General features: G+C 40.9%; 1 protein-coding gene across 3 annotated transcripts in view; it reads right to left on the bottom strand.

Moving 5' to 3' along the window:
- tws (protein phosphatase 2 regulatory subunit tws) overlaps positions 1-24,993 on the bottom strand; it is a 59,624-nt gene that overhangs the window by 9,616 nt on the left and 25,015 nt on the right. For 2 of the 3 annotated variants that reach the window (XM_080282444.1, XM_080282445.1), the window contains exons 2-8: positions 21,703-21,768; positions 15,519-15,616; positions 9,745-9,910; positions 7,793-7,905; positions 5,315-5,485; positions 2,995-3,166; positions 1,305-1,474 (exon numbers count right to left, since the gene is read on the bottom strand). In XM_080282444.1, the coding sequence (XP_080138570.1) occupies positions 1,305-1,474; positions 2,995-3,166; positions 5,315-5,485; positions 7,793-7,905; positions 9,745-9,910; positions 15,519-15,616; positions 21,703-21,768 (956 nt within the window). Of the gene's footprint in view, positions 1-1,304; positions 1,475-2,994; positions 3,167-5,314; positions 5,486-7,792; positions 7,906-9,744; positions 9,911-15,518; positions 15,617-21,702; positions 21,769-21,932; positions 22,094-24,993 lie in introns of those variants that run through there. The other variant, XM_080282446.1, reaches the window with a different exon arrangement.

The following is a 24,993-nucleotide window of genomic DNA, read 5'->3' as shown; positions in this document are numbered from 1 at the left end:
TAAACAGTATCCTGTATGTAGAATACACATACTGTTCTGTATAATATACTGTGCTATGAAATTTTAAGAGGAAAGCAATTTAGGGTTGTTTTTTCTGCATTTGCAAGTTATGAAGTGCAATACATTATTGTATAGGGTTTTTGTGGAGGTTATACTCTGTACCATGGCTGGGTGCAGGGGTGGGTAGTATGGCACTCTCTGAAAAAATACTTGATCTGACATGACTCTGGCCGAATAATAACAGATAACTGGGGGTTTACTGTACAAGGAATGTTTTGTGCCAGTAGAAATATGAGTTTCATCCTGTAATATAATATATTAGTATAATATCTTTCAGATAAACCATAGTTATGAGCCAGCTGGAGCTGTTTTTCAATAACCTTTAATCCATCCATCACCCAATCTTATGTTGCCCCACAAGGAGCACAGAAGCCCGCAGCTGGGGAAGTTGGTCCTGACGTTTAACATAAGAGTGACCCACTTCACCCATCCCTGAGTGGAATTACATGAGCAATAAACCCCAACCACCCCATGTATAAACCTACCCAGGCTCAATCCAACTGGAGCACCTTAATTATCCACTAAACCACCAGGCACCATAATTTGGTTATACTGTTACCACCCAGCATAGCAAATGGTTTCCTGGTATACTGAAAACTATGTGGCTTGTCGCTCAGTGTAGAGTTACCCATAGGCAGAAGAAAGAGGAAAGAATGAAAGAAAGAAAGACAGAAGAGGGAGTGTAAAGTCATCTGTAAGCAGAAGGAAGAGGAAGTTTAACCTGTTAACTGCTCTATATAGCCTGGGCTGTTCCGAGTGCGACTGCTCAATACAGCCCTGGCTGCGGAGGTGAAGTCTGAATACAATGTCATGGTGAACAAGGTCGACCCATGCAAGCATGACTGAGCCTTCAAAATCGAAACCGAAACTGAAAAAGAAAACGAAAACCATACATTCCAAAAGGGAATCAGACACTTCGATGTTCATCCATGGCTTTACCAAGGTAAATATTGAGCTAATACTTTGTTTCTACATACTTTGGCATGTGTTCTCTCAATTCCTAAGACAAAATTTGGCCTTTGGGAAATTTCATTTTTACCCCTATGTCTGTGCACCACGAACACCTCCATAAAACCGCCATGAGCAGTTAACGGGTTAAACAAATCCAAAACGAATGCTCACTGTGTAAAGGAAAAATGTCCAGCCTAACAAAAGGGTTGCTTAAAAAATCACTTCACCAAGTGAATTAGCTCTACTTTGCAAGACAACTTTAAACTGTCATTAATTGGTACTTCAGATCTTACCGGATAAGTTTCAATGGGCTTGGTTTCCATATGTAAATCCCAAACTTTGACAGAGAGATAGTCTCTAGATATCATGTAGCGGCCACTGTTGGAGAACTTAACATCACTTATAGACGAGATGATTTCACTGAAGAAGCTCCGGTTGGTTGGATCTTCTGGCTCCTCAAACACTGAAACAAATAATTTTGAAACTAGTACAACAAATATTACTACATAACAAGTCAATCCACCAATCTTAATATGGAAGTACTTGCTGTTGCTGTTGAGATTCAAAGCTCACAATCATACCTCAAACACTGAAACAAATTATTTGAACCAGAACAACAAATACTACTGCATGTCAATAGAATCCAGCAATCTTATGATGGAAGTTCTTGCTGCTGCTGTTGAGATTCACAGCTTACTGTCATAATCCTTACTAGCTTACAGATAATGATCCATTTCAGCTGGGTAGCACCTTCAGATTCTTTGTACAGGTTGTGCTGAGGTACAGTCTATCTTGCATACGTGAAACAAACGTGTCATTGATTGAGGGGTAGTACTTTAGTGGAGGCAGGAAAATTATATAAAGTGTCCAAAAGGTTTGTTTTACATTGGATTATAAGATAACTCAGGACATTTGGAAACGAGTGAATCTGGTGAAGAACTGTGAGGAACAGTACTATACAGTAGGCCAAATATGATGGATGCAGATGCTGAGCTGCATAACAAGACCTCAGGCACTTAATTTATAACATTTTCACCCTTTTCCAATCCTTCATATTCACAGCCCATACCTCACATCCATACTACATTGTTGGCATCATTATGCCTTCAATCATATCCAACTTCAGCTGGAGAAACTATTTTTTTTTTTTTTCCCCCATACACTTCCTAACTCCCCTAATACTTCTGCCTTTCCTATCCTATGGCTTACTTCAGGTTTTTAAGTTCAACATTCTCTTAATATCACTGTGTGCAGTATCTACTACACTGCTCATTCTCACACTTACTCTCAACTTATTCCTCTCACAAACTCCTCTGATCTCAAATATCAAGTGCTGAAGTTTACATAATGAGTCTATGACCAATGCTATATCATCTGCAAATCTCTGGTTTACTTCCCAGTCTCTAACCAACCTCAGACATATCCCTCTCCCCAGTACTCTTAATACCTCCCATCTATGAAAAGATTAAGGCTCGTACGTTTTAACTTACTTTCGGATAAATAAAATCACTGTGCATTGGTAGGAATGGAATATTAGTGTTGTCCTAACCATCAGAGGGCCCAATAGTACCACTATTAACACTAAGCCTCCAGGCTGAAACTAGTTTGCATATGTATCTCTTCCACACAATTAAAATCTATTCCCTTAGACTGGCTGGACTTCTTAGCCTTGGAAGAAAGCTGACCTAGGTAGTAGGAAAACTCAAAACCAAAGGCCATAGGTAATGGATGAGAATAGTAAGGGAATATGGCCATTAAAAAACCTGCACAAGCTAGCTGCTGGTGGCACAGTGGTGGGACTATATTTACAGGGCATCTACCATCACCCTTAGTTGCCATCAATGGGTGAAAAAGGCTTACACATACATACAAGGCCAACATCTTATTTAAAAAAAAAAAAAAAAGTCACACCTCATTTGAAAATTTACTCAACTTCACCACTTCAACATATATTACAGCTTCCAGAAGTGAACTAATACTAACATTTGGAGTGGCTATCACAGAGGGCAGCCTGCCTCATGTCGCAGAGCCGTATGGTTCCCTTGCTACTAGAGTAGACGAAAACATTGCAGTCATGGGGATGGAACTCAGCCGCTGTGATCACCTCCGTTAGCTCTTCCATATTGGTTGGCTTGATGTCCACAATGTTGAATGACTGAAGATGAAATACTTCAGATAAGTATATTATACATTAAGGCTGGCAGCTGCTGCATAACCTTTTTATCCCATAAGCAAATGTTTTGGTTTACATACCACACGACAGAGATGACACTGAAGATACATATGTAACTATCAGAAATGTAAGAATAAAAATAATAAATGAACTATAATCTGATTTTTAAAAATAATACTAAGCTTTCACCTTGAACTCTTCTGTACATACAGTAATTACCTAATAAATGTACTGGATAAATTCTTATTTCATTTTGGTCATAAGCACCTGCAGAAGACCAACAATAACATGTGGATTTTTCTTCCCCCCATATCTAAAAATATAGATACCTTGGTTATCGTGCTTAACTGGCACTGAACAGGGCACGTGATACATAACAGCATGATAACGAAAGCACAGACCCTATGGGATCTGTCCTAACTGGTACCAGGCATCCAAAGGGCAAACCCCAAATTTCCCTGTTATGACAATTTAGACCCACTAAATACATACATAATGTTATGGTATCAGAAACACACATGGGCATGATTAGGTTAGCAGAAAGTGAAGAGGGCACAATATGGAAGAAACACATACCATAGAGACCTGAGATGGGCTTGAGGTAAGGAGTTCTGAGGCTAGGGGGTAGAGAGTTAGTGGTCTCAACCACCTGAGATTAACTCCTCAAGTAGGGTGGCTAGGGCCTCACCTCTCAATCCCTCTAAGCCCCTCTGAACCATCAGAAATCACACACACTGAACCATCACTGCCATAAGAAAGCAGGTCAGGTGTGTGATAACTGAGTCGAAAAATGCACTATAATTGCAGGAGTGCAGTTTTAATCTCATAGTGATTACTGCTATAACCAAGGGATCACTGTACATGTGATATGGCAGCCTGGTTATGTGCAACTTTTGTAACTGGGTTTGTTATTACTAACAAGGTGACAACAGCCAGAAACTACTCACACTATAAACATAGGTGATCAACATGTTCTAAGGCCCAAGTAAACAAGTAAAGCTGGACGCACCCCTAAGTCTTGTCCAAAATGTTGTTTTTAAAGGATGCTGGACTCTGTTCAGCAGTCCAGAAAGTTTTACGGTAATATACACTCTGAATCACCTTTAGTGGAAATGAGACATTTCTGCACAGCTGGGGTTCCAATTAACCAAGCTCAGTACGGTGTGCCAACAAACTTAATATATGGAACTGAGAGAGCAATTTTATGAAATTTTAATATGTTGAAGGTATCATGAAACAAGTGGTGCCAGGCATAACAAACCTTGCCCAACAGCAGTTATTTCACTGCTGTTAAATACTGGCTCATTTCTGCCATTTAGTGTCAGTGCACAATTAATCTAAGGTAATGGCACAAATGTCAAGTTACACCCTGTGAAAATCCATGATCTTGCATTTGAACTTTCAAGGTCACTCAAGGTCAAAAGTCATGCTGCCAAATGAAACCCCATATGATACTTTCTACATCGTGGTATTAGTAAATATCTTCAACAAGTTTTGAGTTATAGCCCCCTGAATATCCATGACCTTGAGTTTGACCTTTCAAGGTCACTTAAAGTCAAAGATCAAGGTACCAATTAAAAACCCATATGGGATTTCCCATACACTGATAATGGTATATGTCTCTCTATCTTCAACTAGTTTTGAGTTATAGCCTCCTGAATATCTGTGACCTTGAGTCTGACCTTTCAAGGTCATTCAAGGTCAATGGTATTCGTGCCAAATGAAGCCCCGTATTACGAGTTCCTATGTTCTTAATAGAAAATATCTCTATCTTCAACCATTTTCAAGTTATAACTCACTGAAAATCTGTGACCCTGATTTTGACCATTCAAGGTCACTCGATTACCACCAAAATTTAATCACTTTCTTTGGGGACCAGTGCCTACATATCCTGAAAGTTTCATGTAATTCCATTCAGTCATTTTTTCATAATGTGGCTAACAAACAAACAAACAAACAAAAACAATACCTCATCAGAGTCTGTCTGAGTAACTAGCAAAGGCAAGATTACAAATAACTTCCTGCATATACCGGTACCCTGTGTTGATGAATCAGGAATCTAAAGTGATACCATGACAAGATATATCAATGAACTACTGACAGGGATCTTAAGTTTCCAGCATAACGTACCTGATCTGTGACCTCCATATGCCATAAGTTGATTCGAAGGTCATCTGCTGAGAGGTACGTCTCTTGATCAGAGTTAATGGAGATGGAATTGATGTGGTATGTGTGTGCATTGGCAAAGATTCTCCTAGGTGATGCTTCAACCATAAGTTCCATTGGTTTTAATACAGGTACCTGCAACAAGAAATACTATCAATCAATGCAACTACAATAAATGATGACACTCCAATCACATGTGGCCTGAACGAGTTAGCTACATCTGAGAAGTGGTTTTGGTTTATTGTCCACATAATGCCACTTCGAGATAGGCAACTGAGAAAACCTGCACTGCTCCTCAGGTGCAGGGAAAAACAAGTTCCCTATTATTTTTTGTTTTTGCTCATACTGGCTCACAGAGAATGTGAGGAAATCTGTCAAGCTATTTCTTCATCCATATGCTAAGTAGTTAACTACTACAATGCCATGAAATTAAGAATTTTTCATGAAAGAAATACATTTATGTATATTTAATTCACCAAAGACCAGTTTTATGAAGTATGTGATGGAAGAGGGCATACTGATTATGGATTTGCAAATTTCTAGGTATATCTACAATACATCAGCTGTAAGGAGCTTTAAAAAAAAAATAAATAAATATTGTCTGGCCTCTACTGTGATATGTCTCAAGAGCTATGTCCTCTATTGAGGAATGTCACAGATTATAGGTTAAATGTCAGGACTAAGCAGCCTGGCCCAAGGACCAATGCTCTTGATGTACAAAACAGTAGTAGATGACAGATGGACAGGATGGATTGAAAACAAGCACTGACCATGTAACACATAATCCAATGAATCATTAAAATTATGCTGAGGTGAGACAAAATCCCATGGCAGAGAGAATGAACAACACTGGGAGAACTAAAAACATCTACAGCAAAAATGACCACACAACAATTTACACTATTTCAATTTTTTAAAAAATATGGCTCCTCCTCATAAACATACTCATCTGCATTTTTTTTTCTTTTCCTTTTTCCATGCAAGTCATATACACTCATCAATCATTCTGCTGACAATATTATATATATATATATACCCATCCATCCATCCATCATCCAATCCTACATTGCCCCACGAGGAGTGTAGAAGCCCGGGGCTAGGCAGCTGGTCTTGACATTTAACATGAAAGTGACCAGCCTCACTCATCCCTGAGTGGCATTACATGAGCAATCAACCCCAACCACCCCTTGGATATAAACCTACACAGGCTCAATCTGACTGGTGCGCAATAATTACCCATTAAACCACCAGGAGCCAAAATTTGGATATATGGTTACCACCCAGCGTAGTAAATGGTTTCCTGGTGTACAGGAAACCACTTGGCTTGTCACTCAGTGTAGAGTCACCCACAGGCAGAAGGAAAAGGAAAGAATGAAGGAAAGAAAGACAGAAGAGGGAGTGCAAAGTCAACCGTAGGCAGAAAGACAAGGAAAGAATGAAGGAAAAAGAGACAGAAGAGGATGGAAGGAAGAAGGATGGAAGAGAGGAAAGGGCAGACACCCAAGTGCAGCACTACATCGAGTGAGTGGATGGTAAGCACCTACCACATTATATATACAGTATAAATATATATATATATATATATATATATATATATATATATATATATATATAAAATAAATCCTTGTCAAGGTAATGTGGCTTCTCCATACATATTTCAACTTATCTGAATGTCTATTTACTCCTTCCCCACCTGCCCCGGAAAAAGAGAAGTGGGATGATGATCACCACAACGTGATTTCCTTGGTCTCGTCAACTTCATTAACTTACTCTCTCTCACAGTTATTTACTATATCCATGCATGTACAGTACTCCCAGATCCACCATGCCTCCTACCATCCTCAAGCTCATTCTCATAACACACTACATCAGTTCTGCTATAAAGTACTAATATTTAAGCATGCTCCCTTATCACTTAATCAGTACAGAGTGATACCTCGATATAACGGACTTCATTCATCATCCATTCCTACGTTGTCCCATGAGAAGCGTGGGAGCCCCGGACTAGGCAAGTTGGTCCTGACATTTAAAACAAGAGTGACCAGCCTTACTCATTCCTGAGTGGCATTACGTTAGCAATAAACCACAACCAACCCCGGATATAAACCTTCACCAGCTCAATCCGATTGGCGTGCCGTCACTGCCTACTAAACCACCAGGCGCCATAATGTGGCTATACTGTATGGTTACCACCCAGCATTGTAAATGGTTTCCTGGTGAACAAGAAACCATTTGGTTTGTCACTCAGTGTAGAGTCACCCATAGGCAAAAGGAACAGGAAAGAATGAAGGAAAGAAAGACAAAAGAGGGAATGTAAAGTCACCTGCAGGCTGAAGGACAAGAAAAGCATGAAGTAAAGACAGATAGAAGAGGAAGAACGGAAAAGATAGATAAATATATCACACACACACACACACACAACTCAAAGCATGTCCTACAGACCCGTAAAGATGTGAGTGAGGTGGGGTCCCTGATCTGGCCGGACTCATCACGGAGGTTGTAGCCCTCCGCCCGCTTGTCTCGCTCAGACACCTTCCATAACTTTATTGTTTTATCTGTAACATGGACACCTCTGTATTTCAAGATGGCATGACAATACATACAGCAGTGCACCTACGGTCTACCTAGCCAGCTTTTACTCAAACTGAAATATCTGTGCTGTTTTGCATAAAGATAATACAGCATTATCATATCTGAACATTTCTGTGAAGAAGTACTGGAACATTTGTCCACTTATTACCAAACATGTCTTCATGCTTTCGCAACTTCCTGAGGGAAAGTTTTCTATCAGCTCAAATCGATGCTGGAAAAAATTAGGTTCAAAGCTCAGAAAGCAGATGAACAGGTCATACAGACATTAGAGAGTTCAATTAGTCTAACTTGACGAAAGATGAAATTGTAATTAGGAGGAGCTATGAAAACGTAAGGCCATGCACCATTCCCTGCTATCCAAACTTCATTGCTATTGCCTAATGTCCTATGTTCCTCTGATTTCCTCATATCTCAGTAACAGAAAGAGTTAAAGCAGATGATGTACATTCCTACCCCCACCTACCATATTAGGTGATAGGTGGAGGTAGGTGGTAGGTGGGGGCACTCACAATCCAATCACTCGATGTAGTGCTGCTCTCAGATGTCTGCCCTTTCCTCTTCTCCTTTCTTTCTTTTCTGTCTTTCTTTACTTCATTCTTTCCACGTCCTTCTGCCTACAGGTGACTTTACACTCTCACTTCTGTCTTTTCTTCCTTCATTCTTTCCTCTTCCTTCTGCCTGTGAGTGACTACACTGAGTGACAAGCCAAATGGTTTCCTGTACACCAGGAAACCATTTTCTATGCTGGGTGGTAACCATATAATCAAATTAAGATGCCTGGTGGTTTAGTGGGCAATTAAGGTGATCCAGTGGGACTGAGCCTGTGTAGGTTTATCTCCAAGGGGTGGTTGGGGTTTATTGCTCACATAATGCCACTCAGGTGAGTTAAGCTGTTCACTCACCCGAGTGGCATTACGTATGCAATAAACCCCAAACCACCCCTTGCAGATAAACCTACAAGGGCTCAATCCAACTGGATCACCTTTATTGCCCACTGAACCACCAGGTGCCATAATTTGGTTATATGGTTACCACCCAGCATTGTAAATGGTTTCCTGGTGTGCAAGAAACCATTTGGCTTGTCTTTCAGTGTAAAGTCACCCATAGGCAAATGGAAGAGGAAAGAGTGAAGGAAATAAAGACAGAAGAGGGAATGTAAAGTCACCTGTAGGCTGAAGGAAGATTAAAGTATGAAGGAAAGAGACAGATGAGGAAGGAACGAGGAGAGGAAAGGACAGACACCCAAAGCAGCACTACACTGAGTGGATGTTTTTACCAACACTAAAAAATTTGCAAAAAAAAAAATTTTTCATTGGTAGTGAAAAACATAATATTGCTAGCTGTGTTACCTTACAGACTACCTAAAAGCTACTACATATTCCTTAGCTGCTTCATTCACCATTCAAAAGTATAAATCAGATTTAGTCTTTGCATAGTAATGATACAGTACTCAATATGGTTCAATTCTCAATCCATAACTAATGCATTAAGAGGCAGTTAATATAGTCAGCCAGGCTTTTTAGGTTCCTACTACCCAATTAACAGGAAATTTATTGAACAAGACAAAAAGGAACATCACCCTAGTAGCTAAGAAAGAACTGATGTATACTAAGATAATGTTACTGTCTCCATCACCACTGCTACCTACATATTGGTAAGCTATGAAATGTTCATAGCCTTAACTGCTATCCAAGATTAGTTTACCTAATGCAAACACCCCTAACACATAATATTAGCTGATACATGATAAACACAAAACTATACAATACAGTACTGTACCATCAGAGATATGGAGTGCTCACCATTAGTAGAAAGTAAGAAATGTGCAGGGTTTTTCCTCTTGAGCCATCTAATTTTGTTAATTTTTTCTTCAATTTCTAAGGACTTGAGGTAATCAAACTCTGGTTCATGGCTCTGGAAGGTGCTGTACACATTGTATTCGCCCCGTCTCGGATGGCAATTCTTAGACTGGAAAAACAATACACCATTTAGAATATGTAATCATTAGTATAATCACATCACAGATTATGCAAATTCTAAACACTAACCATCATCGTATCAAGAGTATTTTGTAAGAACTGATGCATAACCTTTTTGGCAAGAGAATGTCTGTCTATACACCTATTACAAAATGTATTAATTCAATAACAGGTGGCCACAAATGAACTGCCTCCAAACCACCTTGTCCCCTGCCATCTGACTGCCCTTTCTCCAAGTTACACACCCCTCTCATACAGCTCTCCACCCCATCCTTCTACCTGTATAGAATGAACTGTACCTCCACCTCCCCCCCCTTCCCGGATACGTTTATGTGAAGCTACAGAATGTGGTGAAACTTTTTGTTATATCAGATAGAGCCAGGATTCCTGGAGCTTGAATGATGAGTGAATGGAAGTGTGGCCCATTGGATTGGGCAAAATTGGCTGTCTGGATGTTGCTACTCCTCACCCTGCCATAGGATGGGAAAGGAGGTCCAGATAATGATGATGATGATGATGATGATGTTTCTATTTCATTTAATATGACAGATTTCATTTGTGGTTTCTAGATATCACCGTAAAGTTCCTAAACCATTTAATACTGTAATTTCATTTCAACTGAATAAAGTCATGTGGGAGTGGTAACAAATAGCTACAAATATAAATTAATCCTACTGAAAACCATTAAACAGTGGTGTCAGACACACACCTTCAAGCAGGGACACCATTATAACTGGCAGGTGATGATGATGTTTTACAATCATTGCTCAATCCCCTCCCTATCCCCCTACAGGAGGATGGTGGACTGCAAACATGTAGCTTTGGCCTGCAGTTCACTGGATTTACATTCAGATAAGCCTGGGGTTGCAATTACGAACTGTACTACCATTTAATAGTATAATACTTGTGTAATACTTTAATACTTGAGCAAACAGGTACAAAACTCCTCACAAAATGGCATACAAAGTAATTGAAATTTTCCAGAATTTTATCACAAAGAAAATACTGTATTGGAATGGGTGGAGAGGAGTGGGAAGGAAAATGGTCATCTGGTTAGGATGGGAGGCAGTAACAAACCCTGTGGAAATAGGTATTGTTGGCCGATCAGTATGCAAATGGTAAGGAGAGGGAAGAACACCACTCTTATACTGTAGCTCCCTGGCATTTTATGATGTGGATAAAATACTGGTAAAAATAATAATACAGTAATCCCTCATTTATCCAGACCTGCAGCATATGGACCTGTTTGTTATCCAGATACTGGACCTTGCTCTAATAAACCATAATCCGAATTTACTTGCCATTATCCGAACATAAAAGTCCCTGAGAACTTTGACCGGCCAGCCAACATGTTCAAACAATCAGTATCATGGCTGCTGGGTTCTAGCCGTGCATGGGAAATAGATAGTAACCCACAACCTGAGCTAAAACATTCATCCGCCCCTGTATTGAATGGTCAAAGTTGCATGCTGGCCTGATCATTTCCTACAAACCACTAGCACCCGAGTAATACCAACTGTAACCCACAGTGTCAAAACATCCGTGTGCATTCCCACCCAATGTCCAAAGTCACGCGGCCACCAGCTGTGTTTCCCAACAGCCAATGCGCAAGTAAGACAGACCATCAGCCACAAGTAAATGTTCAGTAAAAGCACCCGTCTGCCTCTACACCGAATAGCAGGAGTCCCCTGGCCTCCGGGATTAGTGTGAAATCCCCCACCACGAGTGCCTGTGTGCTTCCCTACCAAATGATCAGAGTCACCTGGAAGGCCACAGAAGCCATACACTGCCTGAGATGGTGATGTACTGGTCATCTACTGCTGTTGTCAGGTGACAACCCTTGCCTGAGCAACCTGAAATGAACCTTGCAGGCACATGTCAGTTCGCCGCATTTTGCTTCCTCTGTGCTCGAACGCAAGCATGGGGTACGATACAGCAGCACTGAACTGCTTGCTGGCCTCCAAACCCGCACCTCAGTTCCTGCCTTTGTCTCCCTCATGTGTAATCATGCTCTAGTAATACTGCTAGCACGGCTGTGAATGCGGTCACTTTTGTGGTGGTCCCCTACCTTCTTCAGGTTGTGGTCCTACTCTGCTGCATTCTCGTGAGATGATGGCCCCACCACCACCTGAGACACGGAAGAGGAAGGTTTTGACTCTGGAGAGTAAGCATAAGATACTGAGCAAGGATGATGCGGGCTGGACCACAGAACGCATACTGCGGGAAAATGATCTAGCCAGTTCAAAACTGATATCAAGAAGTCACGGGACAAGCTTTCGCAGTACGGACAGGACTTTGGCGAAAGCACGTGTAGGAGCGACTGGATGGTCATGGCCCAGGCCAGGCACACCATTATCAACCAAACGACACTGTTGTGGTTTTGCCAGCAATGTACTGCCGGTGTGCTTGTGCGTGGGACCAAGGTGAAAGCTACAGCCAAAAAGTTTGCATGCCTGCACAATGTACACAACTTAAAGGGTTACGAAGGTTGACTCTTTTGCTTCAACTTCGCCATGGACTCACAGACTGTAAAGCACATGGCAAGGCCTTGGACATGGCAGCGGAGGATGTAGACCCGTTTCGTCAGAAGGTGCAGCGCTTGATCAAGAACGAAGGCCTTGTCCTTGGTCAAGTCTATTATGCTGATGAAAATGGTCTATTCTACCGATCACTGCCCACCAACATTCTGGCAGAGGAGGAGAAGGCCGTCTGGTCGCAAGGTATCCAAACAACATGTCTCTGTTTTGTGCTGTGCTAATGCTAAAGGGATCCACTGCCTCAAACTCATTATTGTTTGGCATGCAAAACAACCACATTGTCTCCGTGGGTTGATGGATAGCCTGCCTGTTGTGTGGTACCATTCTGTGAAGGCCTGGTTTACCGCCAAGATCTTCAGAGACTGGTTCAACACACACTTCATCAAGGAGGTTATCTGTTATCAAACCGAGGTCCTTGGTCTCGTTCGCGACGTGGTGAAGGCACTCAGGCTCCTGGACAATGCCCTCACACATCCGTCTGAGAAGGATCTGGCTGCTGATGATGGGCGCATTAGGTGCATGTTTCTGCCACCTAATACGACTGCTCTGATTCAACCAATGGACCAGGGTGTTATCATGGCTGCCAAGAGACCGAACCAGCAGAGGTTCCTCTTGAGGTGATGGTGAAGTTGGATGACACAGACAAGGCCAAGAACACACATGGGGAGAAGACCTTGCAAAATCTTCAGCATTACAACATGAACGCGTGGAAAAAGGTCTCCGTGCAAACCCTGGACGCGGTTGGTCTCGTCTCCTCCAGGGAAGTGAAGCCGAGCTTAATCCTGCATCATCCTTGAACATGCTTGGGGTTTCATTTACTTGGGACTTATCTTGGAAAGATCATATTACATCTCTTGTAAAATCTGCTTCCAAGAGATTGGGTGTGCTAAGCCGACTCCGTTCCTTCTTTACCCCTGCACAATTGTTGACTCTATACAGAGGTTTTATCCACCCCTGTGTGGAGTACAACTCTCATGTGTGGGGAGGCTCCCCACATACAGCTCTTCTCAATAGGGTGGAGTCAAAGGCTTTTCATCTCATTAACTCTCCTCCTCTTACTGAATCCCTTCAACCTCTGTCTTTTCGCCGCACTGTTGCATCTTTATCTCTTTTCTATCGTTACTTTAATGGTCACTGCTCCTCTGAACTGTCTGCATGCATTCCTCCACCTCTACGATGGGCGCGTAGCACCCGTCTAGCAGCAAACTCTCATCCCTTTTCTGTCCAACTCTCTAATACAAGAGTTAACCGTTACTCCCAGTCCTTCATTTATGCAACAGGTCAACTCTGGAACTGTCTCCCTCTGTCTGTATTTCCTGCTGCCTATGATCTCCAGTCTTTCAAACGCAGTGTGTCCAGGCATCTCGAAATGAATGGATCTTGAATTTGGCTCTCTCTCTTGGAGGGAACTGTTATTGCGGGCTCATGGCCATTGGTTCCTTCTTCCTCGCATTAAAAAAAAAAAAAAAAAAAAAAAAAAAAAAAAAAAAAAAACTTTGAGGGGTTTGACATGGATGGTTTCCACCTTTGTCTTTGCACAGCAGGAGAGCAAGTGGACGTCGACGACATGAGGGATTGATTGGACAACAATGGTAGTGATCCTGGTTATCAGACGATGTCTGATGAGGAGATCGCTGCTGCTGCCTCTGCAAGAACGAAAGAAGACAGTGATACCGATGAGGAGGAGGAGGAGGACCCTGACTCGCAGCCCACCGCAACTCCATTACTCCCTCGTCTCCATTCCCTACATGCCAGTCTTGAGGAGGTTCTGGAACACTCTGAACACCCACACTATGATAGGGAGTTGGTGCCACTCAGCCTGGCGATGGAGCTGCAGGCAGTCAGGGATGCTGTCATCCTCTGGCAGAATCGTCGGTCCTATCGTTAGACCAGGATCGGCTCCTTCTTCAAGCCTGCCACCCCCATGAGTGCCAGTCCATTCTCACCACCACCTTCACTGCCACCACCACCAAAAACACCACCTCATTTCCCACCTTCACTATCAGACCCATAACTGAGCACATCGACAGCCAGTGAGTCTCCATTGGACGTAAGTTTCCGTCTGTCTTTGGAGTCTACTGAGGCAGGTAGGCCATCATTACCGCACCACATGTCCCCACTCATCGCTCAGCTCCAGCAGGTAGAGGAGGAGGAGGAGGAGTTCTTTGACCTTTCCTAAATTCGAAGGTTAGCCACTAGACCACATGAGACAACCATGCACCTGCTGGAGATGTGCGGGTTATGAAGCCTGTCTGCCGTGCACTAGATGGTAAGCACCCCAATCAAATGCTTTTCATCAGGGAACTTTAGGTTTTTTCATTGTTTTCTTGTTTAAAATTATTTTGGATATTTCTATGTAAGTTATGATGTCAAAATATGGCAGACTGACCTGAAAACAGTGCCAAAATTAGGAGAGGTGCTGCATATAGTGTACTGTACAGGTAGGATGTTTTATGTTTGTAATTTTTTTTCCCATAGTTTTCTTGGTTTAAAATTGTTTTGGATATTCCTGTTTGTGCTTTGCTGTCTAAATATGGCAGAATGACCTGAAAACACAGCCAAAATTAGGAGGGGTGCTGTACATACAGCAGTGTATAGGTAGGATGTTTTTTCTTTTTTAATGTTTTTCAGGTTTTTTTTGGTGTCTAAAATTATTTTGGATATTCCTGTGTGTGTTTTGATGTCTAAATATGGCAGAATGACCTGAAAACAGTGCCAAAATTTGGAGGGGTACTGTATATACAGTAGTGTATAGGTAGGGTGTTTTTTGGTTTTCACTGTGTTTTTTTCACGGTTTTCTTGTCGTTTAAAAATTATTTTGGATATAATACTATGTGTGTTCTTACGTCTAAATGTCTGAATGACCAGAAAACACTGCCAAAGTAAGCAGAGGTACTGTACAAATAGGTTAGGTCTAGGTTATGGGTGATATTGTTCATTATCCTGATATTGCCTCTACCAAGAAATGCCTTTGGATTTATTACATCAAATAATTGAGGGAGTACTGCAACAACTTATAATAATGAAGAACTGCAAGGGTCATGAAAAGGGTGAACTCACCGAGGGATCACGCTGGAAGATGACAACTCTGCCTCCCTTGTCCCCTGTGGCCAGCAGGTCACCATCATGGTTGAATTCAACACACGAGATGATGTCCGCTGCAAAATTGTACAAGGTCAGTACAGTAATACACTGCAAATCACTTTGCTCCAAAAATATCTGGGACTTAAATACAGTACAGTATAACAAAATGATCAGTTTTGGTTAACAGGGGTTAGTCATCCAATATGAACATGCATAGTCATCAACTACAAATTCAGTTACTGTAGCTCCAAGAGTTGCAATAAATATACCAGTGTACAGGACACACTGGGGTAGACATTTATGGTATGAGAGAGAGAGAGAGAGAGAGAGAGAGAGAGAGAGAGAGAGAGAGAGAAGCATTAGAAAAATGTTAGCATAGTGTACTTAAATATTGTGGCAATTTGAAAAATAATGTCTCACCATTCTGCAAATAAAAACAGTAGCAATATAGCACATACATGTCCCAGTATAAATAAACCTAAGATAACTACAGTATGGTATTATGCAAAAACAACTGCACTCTACATTAATCACAGGCAACATGTTATGAAATACTGTAATATTATTGCATCAGTACACTTCTTCAATACAGTAAGACCTCAATATAACAGACTTCACCAGACTAGAAATCGCTTTTATCGGAATCAAGGAGCTACCGGACTAAATTCTTATATACCGGGTATCAGAAAAAGTCCGATAAAACCAAAAGCAGTCCGGATTGCCTGACCACTGCAGTTATGTTCACCACAATAAGGTAAATAAAAAACATGTTTATCAGTGTACAGTACAGTATTAGTATATATATCATTTGATTATTGTAATGAATGTATAATATGGTATTGCACAGTACTGTACTGCAATGGTAGTGAAAACGGTTTAAAAACCATAGGTGCGATCCGGACTAATGTCTGATATATCGGAAAAAGTCTGGGTTAGCAGGGGGAAGTCCAAATGTTTCTTTTTTGGAATGGCTTTGGCCCCAATTAGTCCATTATTGTGAGGTTTTACTGTACTGTAAAGCTAATCAGCACCTAGTTTCTGAAATTCTCATTTTATGGTTCATACAATTATCTAACAAACTTCTAATGACAGGTAAATTAACGATGATTATGTTCAAACCAATGAAGCACCCCTACACTGCAACATAAAGTACTGTATCAGGTACCTAATACTTAGCAAAGCATTATATTCGACAGTAGCCAAAGGAATATGGTCATAGCTACCAGAAATTAAAGTAAAATGTGTGAATGTGGGGAAAAATTCCATGAAACTTTTGGAATAAAAGCTGATATAGGCATGGGAAGCATTAAACTCCTTTGGTTGTTCAATTTGTTGTCAGCTTGCACATATATAACATGATAATCTGGTTGGGAACATGCCAAACATTATGGAAGACACAATGCCTTAGAAAAGAAAAGTTGGCACCTTCTCCTATGGGTCGTAGGAGCATGCAACGACTGGGAACGTCATATTTGGGCATGTTTGGGTTGGTGTCACATACTTTGGGAAAAAAATTAAACTTAAAAATGGCTCTGCAGGCTCTATATGAAAGGTGTTGTGGGATGGCTGACTGAAACTGGATAGGGCAGTCTAGGATTTAAAAGAAGAAAGCAGACACCACACGAAATGGATATACAGTACAGTAAACCCTTGATATAACGAACCCCAGTATTGTGAATTTTGCATATAACGAACAGTCAAATCGCGACCAAACTTCCCCCAGATTTTGCAAACGAAGGTCGCTAAATGCTGAGGAAGTTCACGAATCAGCCCACAGTGACTACAGCATCCTTTCCTGGCACATTAAGTGTATATACCGATACTTCAAAAGCATCCCTTCATGGCACAATAAGTGTACTTTAACTGTACTCCATTATACTGTACAGTATTCCTATTATAGCTAGGTATTGTATTTGCATGTGCAACTTCATACAGTATTGTATTTACACGTACAATTTCATAAACCACTGAATTCTCCATGTAAAACTTCATATAGTTTAGGTCATGTCTGAGCATGTAGGACCAAACGACTCCTCTTATATAGCGAACTGAGTTCGGCAATACCGAACCCCTTGTATATAGCCAACTTTTGGATATGGCGACCCACCCCTCCCCCCAATTAGTTCGTTATATCGAGGGTTTACTGTATATTATTCACAAGATTGTAAGCTGATGATGCATTGTTGCTAAAGAAAATAAGAGATCTGCAGAATGCTTTACGGATTTCAATGGGTGGACCATGCAAAAGAAAGAACTTTGAAGTACAGTGCTGGGATAGGATATACAGTAAAGCTGTTCCCCTATTTAGCAACGAACTTTTCTGAGAAGCTTCAGCGTGTTACTTTTGTTTGTCAAACCTACAAAAAAAAGAGTAAGAGTATAAAAATATCCAGGAACTGTATCAAAGTACTGAAGCTTCTAAATCTAACGAAATAGATTACTTGAAGCAACTGATACAACTTCTTTTCCTCTAACTGTTTTCATAATGTTCACCAATCATTTGTACAACTCTGACTGCAAGTACCACAGCCTAGGTACAGTATTTGCGAGTTTCGAGTTACAAACTTTGTCAGCTGCACACCATCTCTATGAACCAGTTAAGTTTAAACACAATTTTCTTAATACATAGATTCTTACTGTTTAGTTCAAAATAAATTTGATGTTTTGTGCCTGGTTGGAAATAGCTACTGTGAGACGCAAAATTGCTTTGTTAGTGTTACAATTCTACCATATATCCAAAGAATTACTACCATATTTCATAAATTAATAGCAATACATTATTAAAACTGTTTCCTGTCATAAGCTTGTCAATATCTCTTGGCAGCTTCCTATTTCCACAGAACTGCAATAACATAAATGAATTATCGTCCAGATAAAATAGAGTAATTTCCTATCATGAATGCACAAACACAATTAAAGGAGCTTTCCAGAACTTTGTGCACAAACAAACAGAACCTTCCACAAGCACATGTTTAGTATGTACTGCTCTCCTATACTGTGCCTCACATCCCATGAATCTGTGATGGAGGTATGTACAGTAGCTAGTAGGCTAGTTAGCAAGCAATTCTTTAATCCCCTTTCATGAAACCCTGTTTATTTTAATTACCTACAACAATTTATCACCAAATGACTTTAACCAGTTTGGAATGATATTCTATCCTCTCCTGAGTAAACCTTGTCTCCAACAATCCTTTCAGAACTGGGAAATTTCATCTACTACATTCTAGGTAGCTACCATAAGACGATTTTATTTAGCTACCTTCTAATAAAAGGTTAAGCATTTCTGATTATTTCTTATTAGCTACTGCGCAACACTAAAAACAATCACGATAAAATATCATACAGTAGTTAATTACAGTAGCCTATCCAGCTGTGCAATAATACATACAGTATTAGTATTAGCACCTAAACATTACACAAACAAAAAACTTAAGGCTGTACTTCACTGTCAAATCTGCTTGCATTATGCTGGCCCTAACCTTGGCACACACACACACACACTAACAAGAATGCCAGCTTCCAACCAAGAGAGCTCAATAATAAAAATAAAGAAATAACTGTCACAATAACAGGCATTAACACAGTACTGGTACCTGTATTTGTTAGGGGAAAAAATCTGAGGGAAGTCATCAATGATGTCAACTACTAAACAATTCTCTAGCTGCGAAAAAGTTTTTCTGTTTCACATTTTCCATATGGTTAAAAAACTAAATTTCCTAAATCTTATTTTCAGTACTGGGTACCTGATTGCACATTAATTTTCCCATTTGGGATATACAGTAACACTACATTCAAATCCTGTAGTACCCTTGACCCTTGAGTTTTTCCTCATATTTCACATCATCATAGGCTACAGGGAAAACAGTTGCTGATTATCATCACCCAAAACTATCTATCTATCTACTGCCAGACGCCTCAATCCCATTCAGGGTGGCCACAAACAAATCGCCTCCACGTCGCCCTGTCCCCCACCACTTCACTGCCCCGCTCCCAACTCACACCCCCCTCTCTCATATACCTCTCCACCCCATCCCTCCATCTCATCCTCGGCTTCCCCCTCCACTTCACTCACATACACTCTCTTTGTCAGTCTTTCACCCTCCATTCTCTCCACATGGCCAAACCACCTCAGTGTATTCCTCCTAACGCTTCCTATCACATCCACATCCACACCACAATGCTCCTTTATATCCTCATTTGTCAGCCTGTCTCTCCATGTGACTCCACAGGCTCCTCCTAAATAACTCATTTCCACTGCTCTCACTCTTGACTTGTGTCCTTCCAGCAACGTCCAAGCTTCACTTCCATACGTTAGAGCTGGTATCACAATACTGACATGTAGTAGCTTTTTCACTTCCCGGCTTCTTATCAATGCTTTCAAGGAATCTGCAACCTTTCTTCCCTGCTGTACCCATTCAAGCACTTCACCCTCCAAACCTCCATCCTTACTCATCACACTACCCAAGTACTTAAACATACTCACATTTTCCAATTCCTCACCATCCAACCTCGCTGTACATTCACTGACTTCACCTCTCTCAAAGACCATCACTTTACTCTTCCCTACTTTCACCTTTAGATTCCGTTTCTTACACACTCTCCCAAACTCATCCACCAAGCCTTGCAGCTCTCCTTCATCTTCACTCAACAACACAGTATCATCTGCAAACAACAGAACAGGGAGTTTCCAAAAACTACCCTCTCTCACCAGGGCCACTCAAACATCCACTACCCTACCTTGTACCTCTTTTATTACTCCATCCATGTACAGATTGAACAACCATGGAGACATGACACATCCCTGTTTCAATCCAACCTTCAAAGAGAAAAATTCACTCAGTTCACCATCCACACGCACTGCAGCATTAGCACCATCATAAATACTCTTCACAGCATTCAACAACTTCCCATCTACTCCATATATTCTTAATACTTTCCACAATCCTTGTCTATCCACCCTGTCATATGCTTTCTTCAAATCCATGAAAGCCGCATACAACTTTCCCTTCTCTAGAAACTTTTCCACTAAAGATTTAAGAATGAATATCTGATCTACACAAGAAAATAATCACTACAAAAAAAGACAATTGGTACCTACATTGTTTCTGATTCATAAAATGCTACTTTACCTCTATATTTTTGTGCATGTAGGACTGATGAAGTTCTGTAATTGATATCAACCAAATAATGCATTTCCGTGACTCATCAAGCCCATCATTATAAGTCACATTAAACTTTATTAAAGAAAATTGGTAAACGTTGGTTTCATTTATTCTTCCGGCTATTGTTCTTAAATTTCACAATCTTTCCAAGCTGCTCCCAGTCGTATTTTCCTTGCCCAAGGTGAGTCAAATCCCAAATATATCATGCTGAACTGAATCCCCCTCCTCTTAGGTTGTTTTCTGTCTTGCCTGGTGATCTAAACCAAATTCACAAGCTTCAGAAGGTATATTATTACCGTATCTAGGCAAATCTTTCAGTTTTGCCTCGGTTATTTCCATATTTTCATATACATCGAGCATGAAAGCTGCTGGGACACATTATAAATAAATGAAAATGCTGGAAGAAATGCTTAGAAATCTAACAATTATTCAAGGCTGAACAGGTAAAACAAATTATTACTGATGTCAGAAAAGTACACTATATTATTAGAGATGCAGCTCTCTTATTTTTCCACCATCACTGAAATGTCCATTATTTCCTTTACTATAATTTTCACTTGTTACATTTTTCCCAGGATCTCCTCTGCCAGTACACAGCTAGTGTGTCAGCCCTAACCCTAAAACAACCTACATTTACTCCAGCTACCAATGACCTATGTGAAACATCACCTGCTTTACCAGTGTTAACCTACTGACCTTATATTGCTTCACATTAATCACATTAATAAACCTCACATGCTTCATATCCCTTTACAATATACTGCTGCTTCTCAACGTTTTTACTCAAAGATATAACTAACTGATCTTCATTTAGTACAAACTAAAAGTACTAGCCTACTAAACTAAAACTTCACACTGGGGGCTTCAAAAACGTTTTACAGATACAAAGAATCTGATACAGAGAGATTAGTAACCCACAGCTGTTTTAACAGCTGAAGCGGGAGAGGAAGAGGAAGGGTGAGTGAGATACGTGATAAACAACCACTTGTGAGACTTACCTTCACTAACGTCATCGTCTAGGGTTCCTTTGACTTGAGAGAAGCACCATTGGATGTCTCCATTGCCTGCAAAATCAGACATTATGGAGTTACTAGTCTTTCGTTTCGGCCTTTTCTAGTTTTGGCCGGCGGAGTATATTCAGTCAGGTAGAAACCGGCGATAGTCCTGCTTGAGTATCATGAGAGAGGCTGAGCTCGTCCTCTTCGCATCTATCCTTCACTCTACTTACCGGCCATCCCAACAGTCTCGTTCCTGGTAATCACTTTTTGGATATTTAAGATGGTATGATGTCATGTATTTATCGTTCAACATCTAGAAATTGCACGGATGGCATGAGATAACAGAGAATTTCCACAATTACACCCAGTATGGCGTCTACGTCCCCCCTCCACTGTGACGTCACCATCAACACAGAGGCATTGTGGGTAAACAGATTCCAAGCTTGAAGCGCGCCAAAATGAATGGAGTTCCCAGCTGAGCCTGACGTAGAGAAAAGCGTTGATTTTAAGGGGATTCGAGATCTTCATTCACAAAATTATGGTCAATAATTCATAAGTGTTTGTTATATATTATGAATCGGCGTGGAGATACAAATTGCGGTAAGTATTGACGTGATACATATGTAACCGAATGTATTTGCTTACTAATGAGATAGTTCCAAGTTAATAATATTTATAGCTTATTTTTACTTGTGATAGTGGATAAATCTGCATACAATTATGTAGGGCTCACCACCAGTTTTTTTTATAGAAAAAAAATGTTCCCACATCAAATAGCCTATGTTGCTACAGTACGATCACTACATACTTTAGTACTATCAAAAAAATCTTTACCATTATACTGACACAATTATTAAAGGAGGCTATTGGCTTCGTATATCATAGTTAACAACAGATAAGCACAGAGATAACATGGTCGAGATAAGTTATCAATAATGACTCGCGTCAAGGAATTATCCACTATTTCAACCACCACAAGCAATCCACAGGCCGCTGACCCGTTGAGAATTATACTACTCAGGAAGAACAAATAATCTTTCCACTATGTTAAACACTGTAAACTCTAAACAGGCGGAAAATGTAACATCTGAATCTGTACCACCGTCTCCACCCGCCAACATCAGTATCCCTCTCGCCTCCCCCCCATCTCGTCTTCTCTTCCCCCTACCCTCGCCCCATTCCTTGTTCCCCTTCCTCCCCTCCCACCAACCACTCTCAGACTCTGAGTTCAGTTCAGGCACCTTAAACCACCCAGCACCCAGCGCGTTCATCCACCTCACCCAGGTCTCGCAGATATCCACCACTGCCACTTCATTTACTGTTTACCCTCATCATCCAAGAATCACGTACTCAGGTAGCCTACAGTACATACACACACACAAACACAGTCGTTCAGCCAACCGCCCATCATTTATCCAATCAGAAACCGTTGTTCGCCCTTGACCGCTGCACCGTCTATCCTCATCCATTTCATCTCATCCATTTCATCCATCTTTATATACTCTGCTGTGAATTTTTATCCATTCTGCTACTAATTTTCATCCACAGATAGGCTATCCCCCCTCGTCCTCTCAGTTTCATGTTACAATCCACTTGGCACTCCACCGTCATCCACCCAGCTCTTTGCTAGATTTTCTACCCAGAGTCATGCGCACACAGTTCAACCCTCATCCACTCAACTTCTCGCCCCCATCACTCATTTATCCATCCTCTTCCACTTATACATCCACGTTGTTTTACTCCCTTCCCTATCCATCCTTAAATACTTACCAACAAGGATTCACCCTAACTCACCCAGTCATCCACCCTCACCTACTCTCGCCCACCCAGATCTACATCCTCATTCACTAATCGCTCCACACATCCACTTATCTACCTGCCCATCTATCCTCTCTATATTAATCTATCCACATTCATCGACTCGTCTACTCTTCCATCCAGCTATTCACCCAGGTATAAGCTTTATTCACCCATCTATCCACCCAGCTATCCATCTCACCCACTCAGCTATCCATCTCACCCAACCAGCTATATACCTCACCCACCCAGCTATGCACCTAGGCACCTAGCAAGCCATCAACCCATTCATCTTCATAAACTGTCCATCTCATCCACCCACCTATCCACCTCATTCAGCCAGCTATCCATTTCATCTACCAGCCATCCATGTCACTTATCCAGCTATCCACCCACCCCCCACCCACCTATCCACGTCACCCACCCATCTATCCACATCCACGGCGGCGCTGCTGACACACTTACGGGGGTATTGAGAAACATCCACACTTTCACCCACACCACTTAAAGCTTGGTATCCTGCTCATACTTCTCTCTCTCTCTCTCTTTCTCTCTCTCTCTGTCATTTACAGATACGTTCCGTATTGGTTCCTCTGTTTTCTATATTTCTTCCATGTTCGTCCCATCTCTCTCTCTCTCTCTCTCTCTCTCTCTCTCTCTCTCTCTCTCTCTCTGCCACATTTTTTTCTCCCGAAATTTAACCTTGTGCCTTATTTCCAGCAATCTCCTCTCTCTCTCTCTCTCTCTCTCTCTCTCTCTCTCTCTCAGCCATATGTTCTTCCTATTTCTTTTAATATGTTGCCTTATATTCATCATTTTCTATTCGTCCTTGTTTTTTCTTCCCTGTCCCATATATTCTTCCTTCTTTTATTATTCATTATTTTATTCAGCCTATCTGTCTGTCTCTATCTGTTTATTCTCTTTGTCGTACTTATGTCTCTCTATTCTGTATTACTGTTCCTTTTTGTCTGTCTACTTTCAACCCTCCTGTTTCCCCGTCTGGCTCTGGCTATTTTTGCTTTGTTTACCTTCTGCGTTCCTCCAAGTTCTTTTGAAGTTTTGACCATGCTCTCCCTCCCTTTATTATTATTATTACTACTACTACTACTATTATTATTATTATTATCTTTTCGTGACTAGAACCATACTGTAATGTTAATCTATTTTTACATCTCGGCAATACAGGCGGAGAGATGGCACTTTGAGGCCAAGTTAAAATGAATATGGCATAGTGAGTGTTCGTTCCATTTATTGTGTATGTTCTTTCCGGTACCGGAGGCTCATACACATCTTTAGAGCCTGAATAGAAAACTAGACACAGGAGGTACCAAATATTTCGCAAAATTATATATTCAAAATTTTACATATATTTTTCAATCTACTGTCTACTCTGCATATATATATATATATATATATATATATATATATATATATATATATATATATATATATATATATCTGCGAGGAAGAAGGAACCAAAGGCCATGAGCCCGC

Source organism: Coenobita brevimanus, chromosome 93 (genome assembly GCF_032717465.1).
Source record: "Coenobita brevimanus isolate Jiangsu-jjx chromosome 93, ASM3271746v2, whole genome shotgun sequence".
Taxonomy (NCBI): domain Eukaryota; kingdom Metazoa; phylum Arthropoda; class Malacostraca; order Decapoda; family Coenobitidae; genus Coenobita; species Coenobita brevimanus.
The sequence above is the reverse complement of the archived record's forward strand: the minus strand, read 5'-3'. Positions and strand labels throughout refer to the sequence as shown.